This window comes from Parasteatoda tepidariorum, chromosome X2 (genome assembly GCF_043381705.1).
Source record: "Parasteatoda tepidariorum isolate YZ-2023 chromosome X2, CAS_Ptep_4.0, whole genome shotgun sequence".
NCBI classification, from domain to species: Eukaryota; Metazoa; Arthropoda; class Arachnida; order Araneae; family Theridiidae; genus Parasteatoda; species Parasteatoda tepidariorum.
The window spans coordinates 27,355,638-27,379,732 of NC_092215.1; the positions used below are offsets into that span (position 1 = coordinate 27,355,638).

Genomic DNA, 24,095 nt, shown 5'->3' on the forward strand with positions numbered 1-24,095 from the left:
GTGTGACAATATTTTCCGGCATGGTTCCTATACAAATGTAATCCTGATGGCGTTCCCTGACTTCCCTAGAAGTTTGCTGCAACATTTATGCGACCCCCTGTTTTACAGTAGGTTTTTAAACTGGTACATTTTGGCAAAAAATAGATTAAAAATATCAGTTAAGAAAATAAATATAGCTCGGAGAAAGGAAAACGATTGCAGATTTTAAATCAGCAATACGAATGTATTTAAGATCTTTTATTTCATGCAACAGAAAACAAAAATAAAAAAAAAATTGTTCCCTGTTGTTAATGAATATTATTTAGTTCAATACTTAGCAATGACTTTAACAATGTATTACCGTAAACATATGTCCACACATTATAAGCAAATATTTTTCAAAAAATTAACATAGAGGTTTTTAAACTTACATTGATGTTAAGTTATAGAATGAATAAAACTGTAACAATTTACTTCAAATACAGTTCGTATCTCTAAGCTTTTTAACTGTTAAAAACATAGATGAATGATACATATTTAGAAAATTTAGTAATTTTATCATTATACCTTAGAGCATGTCATAAAAACCCTTTATTCGGTTAAATTTCCTTTTTAATTCAGCTAAAATTCTTTTGCTAAAAGTATGTAAAGAAAAACTATGATTTCGAAACCCAGAATTTCCGATAAACCATAGCCATATGAACGGAAAAATTAGCAAATGTACGGTTTGAATACCGAATTTTTTTGATTCTGTTTACCAGAATTACGTTGTTATTTTCTTACCAGAAATGTCATTATCATACAGTATGGTCATTTCATCAGACTTTTTTTCTTCTTGTACCACAAAGAATTGTTTTTTAAATTAAAATTATTTTAATCTATTATAAAACAGATATGTGTCTTAAAATAAAAGCGTGTGATTCAGAATGCAATATTAAATAGAAATTTTAATTTTTAATGCCATGCATACTAACATAAATTCCTTTCATTCAAAAATACAATATGCTTTAAAACGACTTTGAACACGATGTTTATTCTTTCCTAGTTATAATAAAAATTAAATACTATTTTAAATTATTACACAATAGCAAATCTGAGAAATAAAACATAAAAATTAAATACTATTTTAAATTATTACACAATAGCAAATCTGAGAAATGAAACACGTAATATGACCATTTATCAAGCCATTCTGAAAAGAGTTAAAAACTCTACGCTAAATATTCGAATACGAGATTTTAATAACTTATAAATGATTGAAGACATTCAAATGTAAAGAGTTCTTCCTTGTTCCAATCTTTGTTCTTGAAAGATGAGCTAATTTGTGGGATAAAAGCGAAAAGATTGTTTTGAAAGCTTCCCGATTTAGAGCGAAATCGCATTAAAATTCGTCCAACTGGAATGGATTTTCTCAACTATGAAGAAGTAATCCGAAAAATCTCCATTGTGAAACATTTCTTATCTTCTTTACATGGAAAAGGATGTCATTATAATCTTTTCTTCGTCTTTATTTAATGGGTAATTTTTAAACGTTTTGATAAAATGTTTTGTTTGGGGCTATTCTCATTTAATAAATTACGAACTTCAGAAAAATAGTTTTTGGCACACTTAAAACTCACTTTTATTAAGTTTTATGTTCATTTTTAAATTTTCCCTTACGCCAAAATATGAGTCTTAATTAATTATAGATATTTGTTGTTTTCTTCACAAATTTTTCATTTTTACGTATATATGTTGTTAGTAACGTAAACATTCAGAATTTACAATGAATCTGGCTATTGTTGCAGAATATCAAAATTTGTTTGGCAAAAGTTTTTCAAAATATTGAAAACCCTAAGAATTAGGCGTTATTTACAAATTGTTAAATATTTATCAAGAAATTTCATTTATTTCAGACAAATTTCTTTACACAGAGAAAAACATTATGTTCAAATTACCGCATTGTATGGTATTGACATTTTTGGTAAAATAAATCCGTAATTCTGGTTAATAAACTCAAAATATATGGTATTTAAATCATTCATTTGGTAATTTTTCTGTTAATACGGTAACAGTTTATCCGAAATTCTGGTTTTCAAAATTATACTTCTTATTACCAGTAAAAAATAAATAACTGTAAAGAAAATTTAACCGAATAAATGGTTTTTATGCTCTGCTCTAAGGTGCTATGATAAAAGTACCAAACTTTACCACATTCACCAAATTTTATCACTTATTATAAAACCATATTTTATAGTTTATTTTACCAAAATTTTCACCAGAGCACTTGAATAAAAATTACCAAACTTTTTTTGTGTTCCCATAGAGCCAAAAACATGGTAAATTTTACTAAATTCTGGTAGTTTTGACTATATTTTTTTCACTGTATAGTTATCTAATTTCGTGGATAATTTTAAAATATTAGCCAGTAATAAATTTAACACAGAAACAAAATAATTCATATGGGGTAGAAGCTTAGTATGATTACAGCGTCTCTGCCAGCATTCTTCGACACTAGTTGGTTAAGAATTGCAATTTGGATTTGTGTGCCGGCACAAAAATATTTTATGAGAGGAGAGAAAATGTTATTGAAATGGTGCCTTTAAATTCTATAGTACCTTAAATATTTAAGTTTGAAAAAAAAAAGAGAAACTAACACATTATAAGGAGAGACAGTTTAAAATTCGCAAAATATACGTATATAATTAACCAATAAATGCATGTAGTTCCTTTTTAAGGACTATTCTAAAAATGCAGCATAAGCTCATAGGAATTAATTTTTCAACTTAAATTGCTTAGTATTTATTTATATATTTATTTATTTTTTATGACAGTGCGTAACAAGAGTTCGGCTGATATTGCAGGTTTCTTATTTACAAGTCCAACACGAAAGCAGTTTTTTTTTTTGGCAAGTCTTAAAAATGAGCGTCTGTTTTTGAGCGCTAGAAACACGTCGACTGTTCTTTCCAATTTGTAAATTTTTTAAGCGAATAAAGTTTTTGATAAAGTAATTCATCAATTGCTTAAAGATCTTTTTTATCCTGGACTTGCAATACTGTTTTCCTTTGATTTAGAAAACTTAAACATGATAAAATAAACCAAAGCAATATAGGTTTTTCTTTTCGGAAGGAGCATCGTATATTAACAGAACATTTTAAAAGGATTAAATTTTTTAGAAGGAAATAGTAACATAAAAAATATCTACACTTGAATGGGGAAGAACCCATTTAAAGGCGCGGTTCAATCGATTATAATTGATTGACGTTCTTCCTTTCCCGCCCGCGTGCCGTGCTGCTTTAGTGCCGAAATTGCACGATCAATGATGCTCAATACATGCATGAAAGAAAAAAAAACCTTTACTTAAGAAAGAAAAGTTATTTTCCAACAAGGTGAGGTATGAAAAAGAAAATTTATAACTTGGGCGTACGCTTGTGCGATAAATAAATCCCTATTGAGATTTTGTGTTCACTGTTGGATGCACCTCAGTTGACTTAACTTGATTGAACTTTTACTTTATTAAGATATTCTCCGTTCATGGGTTATGTTTGAGATTAAATGAAGAATGTGATTTATTTTTCTCAAATAAATCCCTATTAAGAAGAAATTATAGGTATTATTTTACTTTATTTTGGGAAATTGATATTTAGAATTAATAGAACCGTTTTATTTCTATTACTGAGAAATATTACTTCATGTTATATTCAAAAGCTGATTATTTACGATGTAATTCACCTAGTTAGTATATAAATGAAATATCTGAGAATTAAACGCTCGATAGAACAAAATTAATGCTTCATTTCTATTCATGTTATTAATCTTCATTCAGAAATAAAAGAATTATTTTGATTTTCTCGACAATTTTTAGATAGTTCTAGATGATAGATTTTTTTTTTTATCTTCATTAATTTAATATATTCAAATCAGCTTACACTACATTACTTATTTATAGGTAATATCAATTTCTTAAACTTTTCATTGCACAGTGGGCAAAATGAAAAACGGCCCACCATGAATAACTTTTGATCTAATGACCGGATTTTCATGTTCTAGGACTTAATTTTTGTGGTTCGATGAGGTGACCTCAGATGTGCTAAATTAGTGTAAACGATATTTTAAGTTACGAAATCAGACATAAAAACGCACTTTCTCTGAGTAAAAATAATTTTTTTCGACTGATACGGATTTCTGATATGGGGGAATATATGGGGGATATGGGGGATGGCCAAAATATGGGGGATGGCCGCAATCTGGGAAATATGATCCAAATAGTTTGGTTAAGAGAGCGGTGATAAGTTTGGACCCCTTAATGCTAATTTCACTTTTTGCGTATTTCAAAATATCTCAATTTTTTACGAAAATTAAGAAATAATTTGCACACAATTACAAAACTTGTTTACCCAAAGATGATTCCATGCAAAATATAACTTTTAATAATATAACTTAAATGTTTATTTTTTATTATTTTATTTAACAACAGTCGAGAAATGATGGAATTGTAAAATATACAATTTCTTTTATCTTTTTAAGGAATGCGATTACGCTCAAATTTTGTATGGCGCCATTTAAAATTATCTACTTTAAAAAGATGTAAAAAATGTACACCTTACAATTCAAAAAGATTTCAACTGCTGTTAAATAAAATAATAAATACTTACTAAAAGTTATATTTTGCACGGAATTATCTTTGGACAAACAAGTTTTATAATTGTAATTGTGTGCAAATATTTTAAAATTTGCTGAAAAAGTTTCTGAAATATGGTGAAATACGCAACAAGTAAATTTAACATCAAGGGGTCCAACCTCTGGACAGCTTTCTTATTTCCCAGATTGCGGCTACCCCCTATATTTTAGGGATCAAAATCGGAATCCGACGAAAAAAGGTATTTTTGTTCAAAGAAAGTACGTCTGGAGTCTGATTTCGTAACTTAAAATATGGTCTGTACTAATTATTTAGCACATTTGAGGCCACTTCTACGAACCATTAAAATTAAGTTCTAGATCGTGAAGATCCGATCATTAGATCAAAAGTTATTTATTCTGGTTCGTTCTTTATTGTATGCACTGTACATAATACATTTTAGGTAATAAAAGAAAGAGTCATAAGTAATTGTTAGGAGTATTTATACGTATATTCTGGGATTTGGAAGATCACTAATATGCGACTACATTCAGAGTAAACATTTCCTTAACAACCATAAATTTTGCTTCATATATATCATATAGCCTTAATTATCCTGTAGCTCTATTCAATGTTTTTTAATAAATCTTTCTATTGGCTCTTTTATTTTTACCTATATATAGCAAAATGAATAATTTGCAAATTTTAAATTGCTTTTATTTTTAACTCCACAACAATTTGTATATGATATAATATCATCACGGAGAAAAAAAGTATTGTCAAAACTATCATAATATGGTAAAATTTACCGCGTTTCTGGTCCTATGGGAACACCCAAAAAAAAATCTTTAAATTTTATTAATATATATCATATAGCTTTAATTATTCTATAGCTCTATTCAATGTTTTTTAATAAATCTTTCGATTGGCGCTTTTGTTTCTATCTATATACTGCAAAATGATTAATTTGCATATTTTAAATTGCTTTTATTTTTAACTCCACAATAATTTGTATATACATAATATCAACGCGGGGAAAAAGAATTGGCAAAACTATCATAATATGGTAATTTACCGTGTATCTGGCCCTATGGAGTCTCCAAAAAAATCTGTAATTTTTACCGAAGCGTTTTGAAAATGATTTTAGCAAAATTAATAATAAAATATAGTTTTATAATATGTGATAAAATTTGGTAATTTTATCATGATACTTTAAAGTATGTCATAAAAACCATTTATTCGGTTAAATATTTTTATTTTTTACTAAATGTGAGGTAGTAAGAAGCCAAAATTTCAAATCAATGGTTTGAATACCGCATATTTTGGTTTTAATTACTAGAATTGTGGGTGGAGGAGGGCTCTACCAGAAACCGCAATTTTTCCAGAATTTCTTACTCCGTTTAGGAGCAATTTGTTTATACATAATATCTAGTAAGCGATTTATCTATGTATAATATCTGGGAAACAATTTGTATATGTATATTATTCAGAGTGTTGATTTGCAAATGTATAATATATATCACCACACTTTGTGTATGTATGGTATGCTTGTTTCATAATAATAAGATAAAAGATATTGTACTTCATAGAAGATTTTGTAACAGGGTATAATGGATCTTTTAATAACCAGAAACAATCAGATAATTTTAAGGTTACCAGAATGCCTCATAATCAAAAGTTAATTGCTAAAGAATTTATTATACTATGTCTTAAAATATTCTTATTATACTATGTCTTAAAATACTCTAATTATTCTATGTCTTAAAATACACTTATTATGCTATGTCTTAAAATACTCTTAAAAGATATTATGCAAAACTCGGATGAAGAACAACAATCCGGCTGAATGCTATCTTTAATTACATTAAAATTACAATTAAAATTATTGAACGAAGCCTTTTAGATCAAATACAAATAATTGCGCAAAAATGCTTTAAAAAAATCCGTATTATCTTTTTACTCTGAATTAATACCTATTTTTCTATACTTATGAGCACATACTACTCAGAAACAATACCAATTGCTTTTTCTTTTTTTTGTAAAAATCGAAAATAAATAAATAAAATGCAAGTAGGTAACATAAAACTCAAAATAACAGGTTAAAATGTCGTAAGTTCAGATTGCATCCGTTACGAATACATCAAGAAAACAATATAATCATATTGATTTAGGAGAAAATACCTTTCAAAACGAGATGCCGGAAATGAAAATCAAAACTCAAAGGTTCGGAAATTATACTTTTTTTTACGGTCGGAATTTAACTTCCGTTTCCAATATCCTTCGACTGTTTAAACTGGCGTTGAAGTTAGCAGTAACCAAGGTTGATAAAATAATATTTATAAATAAATGAAAACGTAGTATATTGCTATTAATATTATAGGTTTTTCTGCTAATCACATAAAAGTAATAATTGTTTATAAAAATGTATACATTATTATTAAATGAATTAGTTATTAAACCTTATTTAATAAATTAACAGAGAAAAAAATCTGTTACAATTACCATACTGTAAGGTCTTGGCATTTTTGGTAAAAACAGCCATAATTCTAGCTAATAAAACCAAAGTATATTTAAACCATTTATTGGTAACTTTTTCGTTCACATGGTAACGGTTTATCTTAAATTCTAATTTTCAAATATATTCTTATTACCACACATTTAGTAAAAATACAAAACTGAAAAGTAAATTTAATCAAATATATGGTTTTTATTCCTAATAATATCATGATAATAAAATACTCTAATAAAATAATAATAATAAAATACTCTAATAAATAATAATAATAAAATACTCTAAGATATCATGATAAAATTACCAAATTTTACCACATTTTCAAAATTTTATCACACATTATACAATCAACCATTTTACCAAAATTATTACCTAAGAGCTTCGGTAAAAATTGCCGGGCTCTTTGGTGTTCCCATAAATCCAGAAACACGGTAAATTTAACCATAATCGGGTAGTTTACTAAGAATATTTAAAATAATATCAAGCGTTTACCAAAGCAAAACATTATGTCCATAAAAAATATTAACCTTACTGTGGTATATGGAACTTTTAAATTTGATTTATTCGTTGTAAATCTATTCGAGATTCTAAAAATATCATTAAGCATTTTCAAGAACTTGAAATTTACAAATGTCATTATGACTATAGTTAAAGAAATTAAAAAATATAGAATATGGTACTGACATTGATTTGTATGCCACATCTAAATTTACAAATAAAACTAGAAATTAACAGCATTTTGAAAAACAAAACATGCATACAGTTATGCAGAATAATAATGTATTCAAATTACGCTGTCAGGTTAAACTATAGAATATAGGTCAAACGGGGAAATCGGTGTCAAACTTTAATAGAATTTTTTTTCTACTTTTTTTTTTAATATATATATATAAGAATGTTTGTAATAAAGATTTCAATAAATTTTTAGTTTTCGTAATAGCACGATTTTTTAAAAAATCTGTTTTCTTCATTTTTATGATTATGATTTACCATGTTTCTATGCAACGCAGTTACTAAGTAACTCGATTTTCTTCAGCGATTTCACTGAACACGTCTTCGAGAACACGCAGGTGCAAGATTTGATCTGGAAGTGGTAATATCCAACTGACAATATCAAGCTGATCAAAAAAGAAAATCAAATTTGAAATTTATAACAGTATTGTTTAATAGATAATACCTAATACTAATTCCTCAATATTCAAACTTCTTAGTTCGTTAAATGAAGAAGTTATGCGTTGAGAATGATACATTTAATTATGACATGACTTATGTAAGTTATCTCATTTTTCTTAAGGAAATAAAACGCAAATATGCTCCAATTCTTATAGTAACCAGAAGAATAGTTCAAAAGATTATTTATTTATTTAGTAAATACAGAAAAAATTCTTTAAAGGACGCTATATCAGAGGATAAACTTTTCATCACAAATTCTCTTTCAACTCCATAAGTGATTTGAAATTTAAAGTATAGAAAAAGTGAGTTCAGAGAAACCTAGGGTAAGTCATGAAATTTCCAAAACTGAAAAGAAAATTTCAAAATATCCAAAAGGTAATATATTATGAGAGGATAACTTGGGATTACGAAATGGCGAAGTTCTCTCCAAATAATTTATTTGTTTGCAGTTTGATATTTGATTTTCTTCAGCAATTGAACCTTCATGGCTTACTTTAGGTTTGCTTGAACTCACTTCTTCTATACTTTAACTTTAAATAAGTTATGGGAGTGAAACAGAATTTGTGATGGAAAGTTTCTCTCGCGGTACATATCATTCTCTTAATAAATAAAAGTTTAAAAAAAATTATTAATTTAGAAATATAAATTATTTTATTAAATGTAATAGAGCCCGGTGTCAAAACTAGCATGAGTTAATATAAACGCTCGATTTTGAGGAAACTAGAGACTTTTTCACGGTTTTAATATGGTGAGTACTTTGTCTAAAATTAATGTGTCAAAATTCCACGTGTTAAAACACCGACGTGAAAAACGTTGAATGTATTTTTTAATTGAACATTTAGAATAAATCATGTTACTGTCAAGCATTATTTGAGCTATCAAACAGGAAACTAAATACAGATATGATTTATTACCCGTTTCAATTAATAATACTTATAATTAAGAAAATTTCCTTAAGCAATTATAATCATGAAATTATGCACAAAAAATTAAAGAAATATAAAAATTTATATTAATATAACTTTTATTCAATGACTAGAGAACTAGAGACTTTTGCTCAGTTTTAATATGGTGAGTGCGCAGTCGAAAATTAAAGTGTCAAAATTCCACGTGTTAAAACACCGACGTGAAATACATCGAATGTATTTTTTAACTGAACATTTAGAATAAATCATGTTACTGTTAAGCATTATTTGAACTATCAAACAGGAAACTAAGTGCAGATATGATTTATTACCCGTTTTAATTAATAATATTTATAACTAAGAAAACTTCATGAACAATAATTATGAAAATATAAACAAAGAATGAAAGAAGTAAAAATTTAAATTAATGTAACTTTTTTTAACGACTAGAGAACAAGAGACTTTTCCTCAGTTTTAATGTGTGTTGTCGAAAATTGAAGTATCAAAATTCCACGTGTTCTCCATGGTTCACCGACGTGAAATACGTTGAATGTATTTTTTAACTGAGCAATTAGAATACATCATTTTACTGTCAAGCATTATTTCAATTATCAAACTGGAAACTAAATGCAGATGTTTATAACCCGATTTAATTAATAATATTTGTAATTCAGAAAACTTCATGAAGGAATTATAATCACAAAATTATAAACAAAGAAAGAAAGAAATTAAAATTTAATTTAATATAACTTTTATTTAACAACTAGAAAACTTGAGATTTCTCCTCAGTTTCAATATTTTGAGTGCTTTGTCGAAAATTGAAGTATCAAAATTCCACGTGTTAAAACACCGACGCGAAATATGTTGAATGTATTTTTAACTGAACTACATCATTTTACTGTCAAACAGTATTTCAATTATCAAACTGGAAACTAAATGCAGACATGATTTTTAATCAGTTTTAATTAATAATATTTATAATTGAGAAAACTTCTTGAAGGAATTATAATCATGAAATTATAAACAAAGAAAAAAGGAAATAAAAATTTAAATTAATATAATTTATATTCAGCGACTAAAATCAGATTGCAAGCTATGCATCATGAAAAAAAATGAAAAAACTATGACGAGTGATAACGTCGGTTCTCAGATAACTTAATAAAACCATTATCAAAACGCCTTTAGAAAAAGAGATAACGGTATTATTAACATAAAGTTCTTCATTTCAGTCACGTCCCTGTAGCGCAGTGGATAGCGCGTTGGACTTCTAATCCAAAGGTCCTGGGTTCGAGTCCCAGCAGGGATGAAAGTTGTCATGCACTAGGAGCTGACTTTTATTTTAAAACTAAATCGTTCTGTCACCACTTAGTCGTTTTAGCTGGTTGAGTGACGTTAAAACTGCCTTGATTCCCAACTTTTTCCATAATAAAGATAGTTTTCATACTAGACACCGAATCACAATTCGTAAAACGAAATCTATTAATTTGTATTAAGTGAATAATTATTTAATTATTTTTCATTTCTGCCACTTGTTTGGTTTGCCACTTGTTATGTTGTTCTGCCAATTGTATAAAATAATTTGATCCCATTTATTTTAATACAAATCAATTCATAAGCATCACTAACAAAATATACATATTTCTTTATATTAAGTGAATAATTTATTTATTTTACATTTTTGCCGATCATTTGGTTTGATCATTTGGTAACAATTAATCCGATCCGCTTTATTTTAATACACATCAATTCATAAGCATCACTTACAAAATGCATTTATTTGTATTAAGTGAATTTATTTTACATTTTTGCCACTTATTTGATTTAACCCATTGTATAAATTAATTTGATCAGCTTTATTTTAATATACATCAATTTATAAGCATTACATATTCACAAGAAAATACCGTTTTTCACGATTAAATACGGTGATTCTTACNTCAATTCAGAAGCATCACTAACAAAATATATATTTTTATATTAAGTGAATAATTTATTTATTTTACATTTTTGCCTATCATTTGGTTTGACCCATCGTATCAATCAATCTGATCCACTTTATTTTATACACATCAATTCATAAGCATCACTTACAAAATGCTTTTATTTGTATTAAGTGAATAATTTATTTATTTCACATTTTTGCCACTTATTTGGTTTAACCCATTGTATAAATTTATCAATTCATAAGCATTACTAACAAAATATATTTATTTATATTAAGTGAATAATTTATTTATTTTACATTTTTGGCGATCATTTGGTTTCACCCATCGTATCAATTAATTAGATCCGCTTTATTTTAATACACATCAATTCATAAGCATCACTTACAAAATGCATTTATTTGTATTAAGTGAATTTATTTTACATTTTTGCCACTTATTTGATTTAACCCATTGTATAAATTAATTTGATCAGCTTTATTTTAATATACATCAATTTATAAGCATTACATATTCACAAGAAAATACCGTTTTTCACGATTAAATACGGTGATTCTTACTTAATTCTAAATTTTTTAAGGAACTTTTTCTAGCATTAAGTCAAAATTGGTATTAAAAAATTTCTTTTATTAATAAATTATTAAATTTATTTTATTTGCTATAATCTTTAGAATTTATTTTTTCTGATGCTGATCTATAACTATCACAATGTAATACAAATTCAAGGGATTAGATCCATGTACTTTCGATCCATGAGATTTACGTAGAAAATTAGATTTATGATATTTAAGAAAAAGATTAATTCGTGGAACTTCGGGAACTGTTCCCTTTATGAATTTAATCTGATTATATTTGATTTATTTGAATTCACAACTATTACCTTAATATTTAAATATTATATCACAGTTTACAATTTATTTCGAATTATTTTAATCTATTTTTAGCATAATAAATTACTTTAATGAAAAAACTTACTAAATTACTTTAATGAAATAAAATATTGCTTGTCTACCAGCTCTTTTGCTATGGGGGTCAAGTTAAGGCTACGTAATTTTGTGACCTACAGCACGATGAGGGTAATTTAGTCAGTTTTGCGCACTTGCCACATTTATTTCCAAACAAGCTGTTACCCATTGATCTGAAGTTGGATAGGGTTCAACCCATCACTAAGGATAGAACACCAGTTCTACACTATGACAACTAAGCACCTTGATCACTGTGCTACAGTGACACATTTAATCTACATCTTCAACATATTAATCTACACCTTTTCCAATTTACCACTGCCTCGTTTTTCATGTTAATTTGATAAAATCCTGGTGAAAAGATTCCATAACTTTTCATGTATTTTGAGTTATTTGAATCATAATTTTTCTTAAGTTTTGTATGCATAGTGTCACAATTCTTATAATAATTAGTTATTGCTTATTATCTGTTTTACTAAATTAAACTCACAACCAATATTAATAAAGTCAACTAATTTAAAATAGAAATGTGTGTTAAATAAGATAGAAACATGCTGAACAATTTCCATATAATTATCTATTTTACAGTATTAATGTGATGAATAATTCTAATAATAAATTCAACTAATTTAAATTTAAAATGTGTGTAGCATACACTTGAAACACATTGAACAGAATTATTTACTGCCTATTATCTATTTTATGTATTAATATAATGAACAACGAGATTGAAAAGATGCGAATTCAAAATTTAAACATGTGTAACATGCTTAAATTGGAACACGGTGAACAATTTATTTAATATATTTTACTTATTTTACTGTATTATACGGAGAAAAAATCATGGTATAATTGAGATTTGTGGTTAAAAAAACAACATAATTCTGATAATAAAAACCAAAATATATAGTATTTAAATCATTCAGTTGGAAATTTTTCCTTTCATATGGTAACAGTTTTATTAAAAATTATAATTAAAATTATTAAAAATTATAGTTCTTATTGCCTCACATTTAGTAAAAATAAAAAATTTAAACGTATATTTAACCGAATAAATAGTTTTTATGCCATGCTATAAGATATCATGATAAAATTACTTAATTTTACCATATTTACCAAATTTTGTCACACATTATAAAACCATATTTTATTGCTAAACCAAAATCATTACCAAACCAAGTCGGTAAAAGTTACCAAATTTTTTTCATGTTCCTATAGAGCCAGAAGCACGGTATATTTTACCATATTATGGTTGTTGTTACCTTACTTTTTACTCAGTGTAATAGTCATAGATTTAGAAATATTCATACCTTGCACAAGCAGCCTTAAAGAAGCTCTCTGCTCATCATTTATTTGGCACTGATAATCAGCAGAATCTGCATAAACTACATTTTGAAGATATAAAGCATCACTAAGCAAATTAACATGGGGTTCAGCTTCCCATAACACAGTCTGTTCGTCGTGCACTTCTACTATCTTGCGATAATCCTTCCACCATGTAAGGGTTCGAATTGGTCCCTCATTAGGGGAACATGGCAGGGAAACATTTGCACCGGCTCTTACAAATACCGGTTCAGGAGGTTCTTCTTCTTCCTCTTCTGTTAAAAAAAAAAGAAAAAAAAATAGTTAATTAAGAGAACAACTAATGTACATATAAAGTCTAATAAAAAAGTTTTTTTGTTAAGAAAATTAAAAGAACAATTTTTATTTTTATTTTTTTTATTTTTGGCGTATGCCTGTTTAGGCAATGGGGGTGCGATTGCTCCTGTTTTTCAGTGGCGCCATTTATGGCCAGGAATTCAACTTCTGCCACGCCATTCTCACAACCACAACCCTTTTATAGGGCGGGTCACATTCACACACAAAGGAGAAAGGACATAGAACACACAGAGAGAGAAAGAAACATCCATGCCTTGCTCGGGATTCGAACCCATGACCTTTCTGATGCAAGAACAGTTCCCTGCCCCCTACACATGCCGGTCAGCAAAAGAACAATTAAATGTGTGTTATAAAAAAATTTATTAAAACAAATCCAATTGATCAAGAAATTATAATTCTTAACAACACTGGTGTAAAAAAATTAAGAGAATTTGTAGACTTGCTTGATTATCTCTAGAACTAAGGGACCGATATGCACATAGGTTGATATGTACATGCATTTGATATGTACATACATTGATACAATACAAAACAAATAACCATTCAACAATTGTAATACACGCTCCTGATCATGCGTAACACGCTTTGGAGTCGGAAGGTATAAAACAGCGGTGTCCGAATAAACAAAACAAAAAAAATGGGTTAATAGGGGGTAAGGTCCCCTCTTACAGATATACAAGCCTTTGCAGCGTGATTTCATTCTTGAAATAAGGCAGTTGATCATTTCCTGTGGCAATTTGCCTGGATTGCCCTGTGGCAATTTAAGACCTTCCCACTCCAACGAGTGGTACGCACGTTCATGCTTGTGTATTACAATTGTTCAATGGTTATTTGTTTTTATTGCATCAATGTAAGTACATATTAAATTTCTTTAAAATAGGACCAGTAGTTCTAGAGATAATCGACCAGGCCTGCAAATTCTGTTAATTTCTTACAACAGTGTATTTATGCAATGTGTAAAAAAAGTCCAATTATCCTGAATAGTTAGAGCTTACTAATGTCTAGCTTACGTCTGATTTTTTTAAACTACAATTAAAAAAAATAGCAAAATACGGTACTTCAATTACAATATTCACACAGCTGTTTCTTTAAAAACAGCTTCCATCAATTTCAGTATCGAACATGGATTGTTAAATGGGGTTAAAAACATTTTATGATAAAAATAAAATATTTCTGAACGCTGATTAAAAATGTAAATTTTAGAAAAATTTTTGATCACTGCGACATATCATGCGAAGTTAAAGTGGAGTTAAGGTGAATTATTTGGATATTTGCATCAGAAATATAAATATCACAAGCCGAAATCATCAGTGGGAGGAGATTTAATGCCATCGGAATAACATTGGATCTAAAATTTAGTTAAACACTAAAATGCTCCATATGTGTCGGACGATGATTGCTTTTAGTGAGTATATGAGCTAAATTATGCAATGAAATATACCTCTTTACTTGAGTAAAAGATTATAATCATGCACGAGTTAATTACATTGTGAAAAGAGAAAAAAAAAACAAGGCGTATATTGAAATTACAAATATAGCTGTAAATACAATTATATTATTGCTGTTTTCCAGAAAAATGTAGAATGACAGAATCAGGTTAGCTTAAAATTACAGTCGGACTTCTATTTAACGAACTTCCATTTTGCGAATTTCTCTATTTTACGATTTCTTTCGAAGGACATTTGGAAATTTATTCGTAAAATAACTTCCAAATATCGAAGTGAATTTTTTATTTCACGAACTTTTCTTTGAGATCCATTTTCCCTATTTTCCAAAATATTTCAGAACATTTCAAACTTTAACGCATTTTATGGGAGATTTGACCTTGAATTGATTTTCGAAGCCACTTAACTTTTAGAGAAAGCAGTAAACTCCCTTTCCCTTTTCATTAGCATTTCAAAGGAAAACCTCAGACAAAACGGATTTTTTAAGTAGCAATTAAACTTAAAAACGTATGTGGCAATGTATGTTTAAAATTACTTTTAAAATAAATGCAGCAATAATTTCATATATAAATTCAGCTCTTCTTAGTTGAAAATGCTTGTAGAATGTTTTGATGTATAGATGATAGTGTAATCCTGAAGAATGTTTTGATCTATTCTTGCTTTCCATGCAGATTTCGTTTATGGTTACGATTGATAAAATAAATAAAAGATACTAGTTTACAAGATAAAGGTGTATCAATTGCTATTTTAATTATGTCTAGTGTTTATGAATTTAAAACTTATTTTGTGTTGTTTAAGTTCTTCAAATGGTGATTTTCTATTTAACAAATTTTCTATATAACGAACTTATTATCGAGATTTAGTAACTTCTTTAAATAGAGGTCCAAATGCATAATATTTTGCGTTTGATATGATTCTTCTTATAACTCATAGCTTTTAACCCTATGAAGTAGAATTTTATTTAATATATTTTTGATACTTTTTCATTATTTTGTATTAATTAGGTCAAAATAAGTGAAAAATATTATATTCAGTATTTTTATAATTTATGGTTATGAAATTAATTATAGTTATGATAGTTATTTAGCGCCAAAGATAAAAATCTTCCAAACTCGGTTCACTTCCAATAATTTTTCAAATTTGCCTTTATTTGCAATTATTTAGATCTAAGAGAACCAGTTATTCGTAATTGAAATTTCTTTAAGTTACAAAATCAATTATTGATAAATTTTTGAATATGAATGAAAAAAATATTTTTCGAACTGCTTTTTTTATTTTATATTTGACTAAAAATACAATTCCGTTGATCTAACAGAGTTTTTAGTAACTATTAGACTCTTTTTTTGTAATTAAAAAATACCAAAACATATTTTTTTTTGTAATTAAAGCGTCTGAAAAAAAACCTATAAAAGGGACACCAGGGTCCCATCAGCGTGAAAGGGTTAAAGATTAATCAGCATTCGTACTTGTCGGTTTATCAGATAACCACCATGTAGAGAAACCATTAAAATTAAAATTAAATCAATATCGAAGGAAATATATCTGATTTCCCTTTCTAAAAATACAAATTTGATGAAACCATGGGATATATATAGAGCCCACAATTCCCTACCTTACCATTTCCAATACACAAATTCCTTAAACAGCCAAACTATGTTATATGTACTAAAAACTGCTGTAATAAGAGGTTAGATAATTTTTAGATGGTAGATACAGAACTGACCATACAGAATTTTCATTTTTAAGATAAATTAAAACTATTTTTATTAAAAAGAAATTTGTATTTGGTTGCGTTATTGTACTTTATGAAATATTGTTGATAATTAATATAACTGAGAATATTAATGATATTACTGATAAGATAACATTCAATTGAATTAATTAAGGTTTAAAAACTGGTTGACAATATAAGATCTTACACAAAAAAAAGAACAAAAAATTTAAAAAATCAAAACATTATTTGTTTATTACTAACCACGATAGACAATGAAAAGTAATTTAAATTAAAAATTTCACACATCTACAAGCAACAAACAATTCTTTCATGGGTGAATTAAAAGTTTACTTTCATGATAGTAGAAGGTTGTTGACCAGAAAGATAATTACGTAAATGATAAAAGTTAATTTGTATTGATTAGAATTATTTAGGAAGGAAAATAGATTTGACTCGTTTTTATTGTTAACATAATAAAATCTCAAGCCTACGAAAAATAGCATGTTTATTAAAAAAGTACTTTTTTGTCTTCAATTTCGCTACTTGAAGCGTCATCTGTACAAATTATCATATTTAAAGTCTACTTTCTTGAACCACCAAAATTGAATTTCAGTACATGAAAAGTTAACAACAAAAGTTATAAGGTTTTTTTCTTCTTTTTTTTTTCTTTTTGCGTACGGTAAATTAGAGAAGGTTGCTTTCACTACCTAATTTCGAATCTATAACATCAACATATAACAGTCAATAACAACATATCATTTCATCACACAACTATTCGAAAATAATTAAGACAGAGTATCGTATTTGCATCAGATTTTGTGTAGGAATTTGGAGTTTTAAAAACCTAAATAGTCATTTAAGTTATGGAAATAAATAAGTGTAATAATAGTTGTAACAGTTCATGAAAATCATGAAAATGTAACAGTTCACAATCATGAAAATATTGCTTCCTTAATCAAAATAACGTTTACTTATTAATGTTTAGCAACATCAAAATATTTAATGCTTAAATAATAGAATGATATCTTAAATAAACAATATGTTATTACTTCATCACAAAAACTGTTCAGAAATAAATAAGACGTAGTATTGTATTTATGGCCGTTTTTAGGCAGTAATATTGAATTTGGAATTCTAAAAACCTAAATCGAATCATTTGAGCTTAAAAACAAATAAGATGGTAAATAATTGCAACAAAGGTTACACATTCATGAGAATATTGTTTCTTTTATCAAAATAATGTTTACTTATTAATATTTAACGACATCAAATATTTAATGCTTAAATAATCGAAAGATTCACACTTTAAATTAAAACTAAATACAAAAATACTAACATTCAATAATAATAATAACTAATACTAAAATAAATACAATAATAATAATAATTTGAAGTAAAAAAATAATGTTTTCAGCAATCTTAAATAATAACTTAAATTTTTTCATTTTAACTTCTTGGTTCAATTTTTAAAATAATAATATCACAATAAAAAAAAAATCGAAGTGATTTATTACCATTGGTCGAAATAAACATTTTATTTTTCATAGAAAAATTGTCAAGATATCTAGATTTAACAAAGAGAATTGTGGGAGCTAAAAAAAATAATAAAATACGTTCCTAGTTTACTTTCACAAATTTGAAACAAGCCTTTTTTTATTACGTTTTGTTTGATTTATAAAAACGTTTTCTTAAAGTCAAACACAACTCTTTTTACTGTTTGAAAAGAGAGAAATGGAATCGCAATTTAGGGGAACAATAAACTCTTGTATTTTCTTTCAGAACTCGTAATATTTATTTTCGTTTCGAATAAATTGTAGACTCAGCTACATATTCTGTTTACGTATCATACAAAAATAAGTATCATACAAAAATTGAATTTGAAGAACATATTTTTATCTTTTTTAATACAACACTTAAATAAATAATTGAAGGATCGGAAACTGTTTTGATATTCGTAATATTTTTATAAAACTAGTTTTTTAAGCATAACTTCACATAATTATATTTATAGAGAAGAGTAAAAAAAGAAAGATATTTTTAACAAACCTATTAAATAATATGTATGAACCGTAAGAAGTTCAAATAAACTAGTCAGAAAGGGTCTAATATTTTTAACGATTTATTGCGTAAGAAAGAGTTTAATAAAAATGGCTGTATGCATACTCCATTTTGTGTGTATTAAACTCTGATTGAGGTTTTACAGGCAGAACTTACATCACTATTACCACAATAATTCGATTAAGTTAATTTTATAATTTTTTAGTAAATAAAATTACAAAAATGAGTTTAAACTTCATGCCTACTGCATATAAATATTATATTAAAAAATTTGCTTTATAAATTACACTGCGAAAAATTCCGGTAAAAAGAATTGGCACCCTAGGTGCCAATACTTATACTTTAATTTATACCGAAATTTTTATAGTAATATTTATTTAATTACAGTGATTCAGGTGATTTTACAGTAAATACTATTGAATAAGAATTACAATAGATCCGATTTTGTGTTCCGTAAAATTTTACAGTAAAAATGGATTTTACAATAAAATGTGCCAACAATCTGAATACCGATACTTTTTACCGTAATAAGATCCGGAATTTTTTAAATGTGTACTTTTTCTTAAGGTATCCGTCTACGTTCGGCACAGAATTTTTAAAAAAAATTAAAAACTCTAATTTTAAACGTTGTGTTTGGTGTATTGTAGATAAAAAACAGGGAAATCAATAACAATCAATCATTATTTATTTAAACTTTTGAAAAATGGTAATATTTTAGCAAAAATTTTGGATTTTAATACGAAAACGGCTAATGCTCTACACAAAAAAGTTATTAACATATCCCNTAATATGTAATTTTTTCTAAATAGTACTTTCCCATATATAAATGCATATTCATATTTTGTTATGTACAACATTTACTTTTTTTAGACCTAACTATTATTTTTATTCACAAACCGCATTTGCATACAAATTTGTTATACACAAACAAAAGTATATTTATAACGCATAATTATCCTTTTATACAGTCGCTAAATTAATTTGAACAAAAAAAAAAGTACAACCGTTGAAAAACTCTTCGAGCACAAAAGTTAAAAGAGGCTTTCATTTTTCATTTCTTCAATAGCAATATTTTTCTGTTAATTAAAATTTAAAAAAAAGAACTTTAGTGTACTACCAAGAAGTATTATACTTTATAATTCCGACAGTGATTGATTTATGTACTTTGGAAGCAAATATGATCCGCTGCAGGAAAAATAATCTCGTGACTAAATTACATGAAGTAATGTAGATGAAACTTTCAGGCCCGGAAAGAATTTTCGAATTTTATTAGAACACATCCTGTTGCTTAATTTATTTTTATTTCTGAGAGTTAATCATTTGGTTTTTGAAACTTACGACAGAAAGAAAGTTTTACTTTCTCACAAAAATTTTTATTTTAAGGAATCTTGCTTTTAAACCAACGAAATCACATCCAGTATATTCTTAGTAGTATTTTAGTAAAACTTGAATCGAAAACATATCGAGGAGAAAAAAAATGAATGAGTCTTTTTTTCGATCTCTAGGTCCATGCCTGTGACAATCGGACAAAATATATATCCTAAAATAAAAAAAATAATAGGAATAAAATAAAATAAAATATAAAAATTTTTTTGAACCAAAAAAAAATTTAATTTTCGTGATAACTTTCAGTTTTGCAGACAAACAAAAAATTGTATGTCCGAAAAATATTAGACATGTATGGTGTATAACACACATGATTCAAACATTTTAGCAAAATTTTATACTATGTATAAAGATGATATGTAATTTAATATAATTTTATATAATATATAATTTAATGTAATAGATAATTTAATATTACAATATACAATTAAAATAATATTTTCAGTTAAAGAATTTTAGAACTGCTAGGCACACCCAAATTTAGACGAGGTGGAAAATCTAATTTTCTGTTTCAAGAACAGAATTTCTATAAAAAATTGTTAAATGATCAATATCGGTTTTTAAAAACTCCAACAAACTGTCGAATCTTCGAATGTGGCAATCATTAGAAAAATTAATTCCAAAACATTTATGATCTAATATGAAGACAGTCATAAAATCAAATCGACAGAAATTAACGTTGGAACTTGAACACACCCGCAATAAAGAAAAGTAAACCATTCTTAATTATATAAGGTAATCCAAAACTAAAATTAATTATCCATTGTCGTAGATTGTAACAATTTAATGGATAATTGAGTGCTTGATCATGTATTTACGGATTAAGTTTTCATGCTTTTTATTTCGCTATTGCTACGCAAAAATATTGACGCTGCAGTTAGAATAAATTACATCTTGAGAAGTGATTTTAGCTTCGACGTAATGAATTAAGACAATATTTGTAAAATAGAAAGTGATAACTATTATTTGAGGAGAATTATTATAGTTTTTTTTTATTTAATTTGCTAATTATTATTGTTTTCGTCATTTTATATGCTAATTATTATAGTTTTCTTTATTTTATTTGTAACAATTTTTTATTTAATACAGACACATTTAAATGAATTTTTTTCATCAAAATTTAAGTAAAGTATTTATCAGTTTGGGTAGTCACAAGTATATTAATTCTCCAATGAGTAGACAAATCATGAAGCAACTTTGACACCATTTTTAATTTTAAAAAAGCATATTCCTAAGCTTTTAAGATAACTCCGAACCTTGATTAAGAATGGAGAGGGAAAATTTTTTTTAATTCATTATCTTTTTGTTAACGTGGAAAAGTTATGGAATGAGTTTCATAAACATAAGAACGAATTTTCATATAAGATAAAAAGATATTTTCTTGGCCCACTTTTGATTTTTAAATATGAAAAATTTAAAATGGAATGTTGCCAAACGTACACAAAGAAAAAAAAAATTGGTAAGATTATCATACTGTGTGGCAATAACATTTCTGGTTAAAAAAAACGTAATTCTAGTTAATAAAACCAAAATATAATATAGTATTTAAACCATTTAATTTGCAATTTTTTCATTCCTACAGTAACGGTTTACTGGGAGTTCTGTTTTGCAAAATTATAGTTATTATAACCACACATTTAGTAAAAAGTGCAAAACTGAAAAATAAGCTGAACCAATTAAATGGTTTTTGTGTCATGTTCATAATATCATCATGCATCATATTAAAATTACCAAATTTTACCGCATTTACCAAGTTTTATCACATATTATGAAACCATATTTTATTGTTAATTTTACCAAAATCATCACCAAAGCGCTTCGGTAAAAATTATCGTGCTTTTTGGTGTTTCCATAGAGTCAAAAACACGTAGAGTTTACCCTATTTTAGTAGTTTTGGAAACACTTTCTTTTTTGTCAGTGTGGAAAAGGAGCAAATATACTTTAATCAATTGAAGAATTGGCTCTGACTTTTAGTTATCTTGAACTTTTTCTTCCATATTTTTAATGAGGTATAAAAAGCTATTTGAGTATTTTTAACTCACTATTATAATATTTATTAGTCATTTATATTTTAATTATTAGTATATCTATATCTTATTATTTTTATTTTATAATTTATTCATTTACCCAAAATTATTTCATTTACTTCTGATATATCTTGAATGGAAAACCTTAAAAATGGTCGCATAAGATATATTTAGACATTGCTTATGTTTTTGTCAGATGATATAATGATGTCTTTGTCTATCGCAATATGCCAATTATTTAGGTATCCTTCAGATCAAAAAAAGTGATTAAATCCATTTTAAACATAAATGTAGTATGAGTATGAAGTGACGAAAAATTTGTCAGCCAAGATGAATATTTTGATAATATATAACGAGTGATGAGAAGATAGAGGGAATATTTTCCCAGCTGACCTAAATGAATTCTGTTAAACAAACGCCTTCTCTTTACCAGCGCACTTTTATAAAGATCACAATTTTACGTTGTTTCTTTTTTACTTCTTTTTTAACTCAATCAACACCGTTAGAAACTTCTCAGAAGAAATTGTTAAATAACAATTTATTGTTATTTTACCATATTCATACAAAACAGTCAAATAAACCTTAAATAAGCTGATATTCAAACTGTTAACAGTGGGAAAAAAAACGTTTATTAACTGCTTTCACCTAATACTGCTTAAACAACCAGAATTTTATCACACCAACTAGGTCCACCTAATGAAGCTACTTAGTTCCTTGCAGCTCGGTATATGTTATAGCTGAGAGAACTAGTCTGTTTATCTCATGACCAACAGAACGGGGTTCGAGTCCTAGATTTGACACCACAATATTTCCTCCACTCCCTTCAACACATGAAGAGTTTCTAGCTTCCTGCATATCCCAATTTCTGACCTAACCTAGCTCCAATGCTCATTATTTAATGAAAAGTCTAGCTCCAATGTCCAGTTAAATTTCTTTTCTGTGGTTTTGAAACCCTGTTAGTTGTAAATGGTTAGAAAACCATATAGTTCTGAATTCATGGTTTTTAACCCTACTAGTTGTAAATGGCTTCAAAACCTAAAAGGTAAAAAAATGTTCTTTACCGTAAACTCTAAAGCCAATTGGATGTACAGAAAACTGCCTGTTATTTTATCGTAATTTTAGAATGAAAATTTTAACTGAGAAGGATAGCTAGCAGATTTTCATAAAATGCCCATAATAGTACCTCTTACTATATTATGGAACTTAAAAATGCCCCAATTTAAACTTTTAAAATGCGTTTATTCGAAAATCTGAATGATATTGCATGTTATATAATGATTTGTTCAATATGATGATCTACTTTGTTGATTTGTCACAGTCTGCAAATATCTCTGATATTGCCTCTGCAGAGGATCAAAATTGTGATGGCATGTCTTCGGATCATCCTCAGGGATGTTTCCCAGACCGTCGCCAATAACCCATTGTGCTGCTTTAGTGCGACGTAAATGAACTACAACAACAACAACAATCTCTGATATTGATGCGATCATTAGTTTGTTTCTGTAAAAACTATTCAAACATTAAGTTTTTATGAGCTGAAATTTTGAAGACCTCATTTGTCGTAACAGTAAACCCTTTTTCAATATTTTGTTTTTCCAGTAACAAAATCCAGTTGATAATTATCGAAGAATTAATTTCTAACAATTATCTAACAATTATAAAATCTAACGATAAGTTACTTCAGATATTTTATGATCTACAACTAGCCAAAATTTAATTAAAATCGGATGGA

General features: G+C 27.1%; 1 protein-coding gene and 1 non-coding gene across 7 annotated transcripts in view; one reads left to right on the forward strand and one right to left on the reverse strand.

Moving 5' to 3' along the window:
- LOC107455121 (putative receptor-type tyrosine-protein phosphatase mosPTP-1) overlaps positions 1-24,095 on the reverse strand; it is a 131,558-nt gene that overhangs the window by 68,496 nt on the left and 38,967 nt on the right. For all 6 annotated transcript variants that reach the window (XM_016072582.3, XM_016072580.3, XM_016072579.3 and 3 more), the window contains one exon: positions 13,385-13,672. In XM_016072582.3, the coding sequence (XP_015928068.1) occupies positions 13,385-13,672 (288 nt within the window). The remainder of the gene's footprint in view (positions 1-13,384; positions 13,673-24,095) is intronic.
- Positions 10,400-10,472, forward strand: TRNAR-UCU (transfer RNA arginine (anticodon UCU)). The gene has a single exon. It is a non-coding gene; the product is annotated as a tRNA-Arg (tRNA).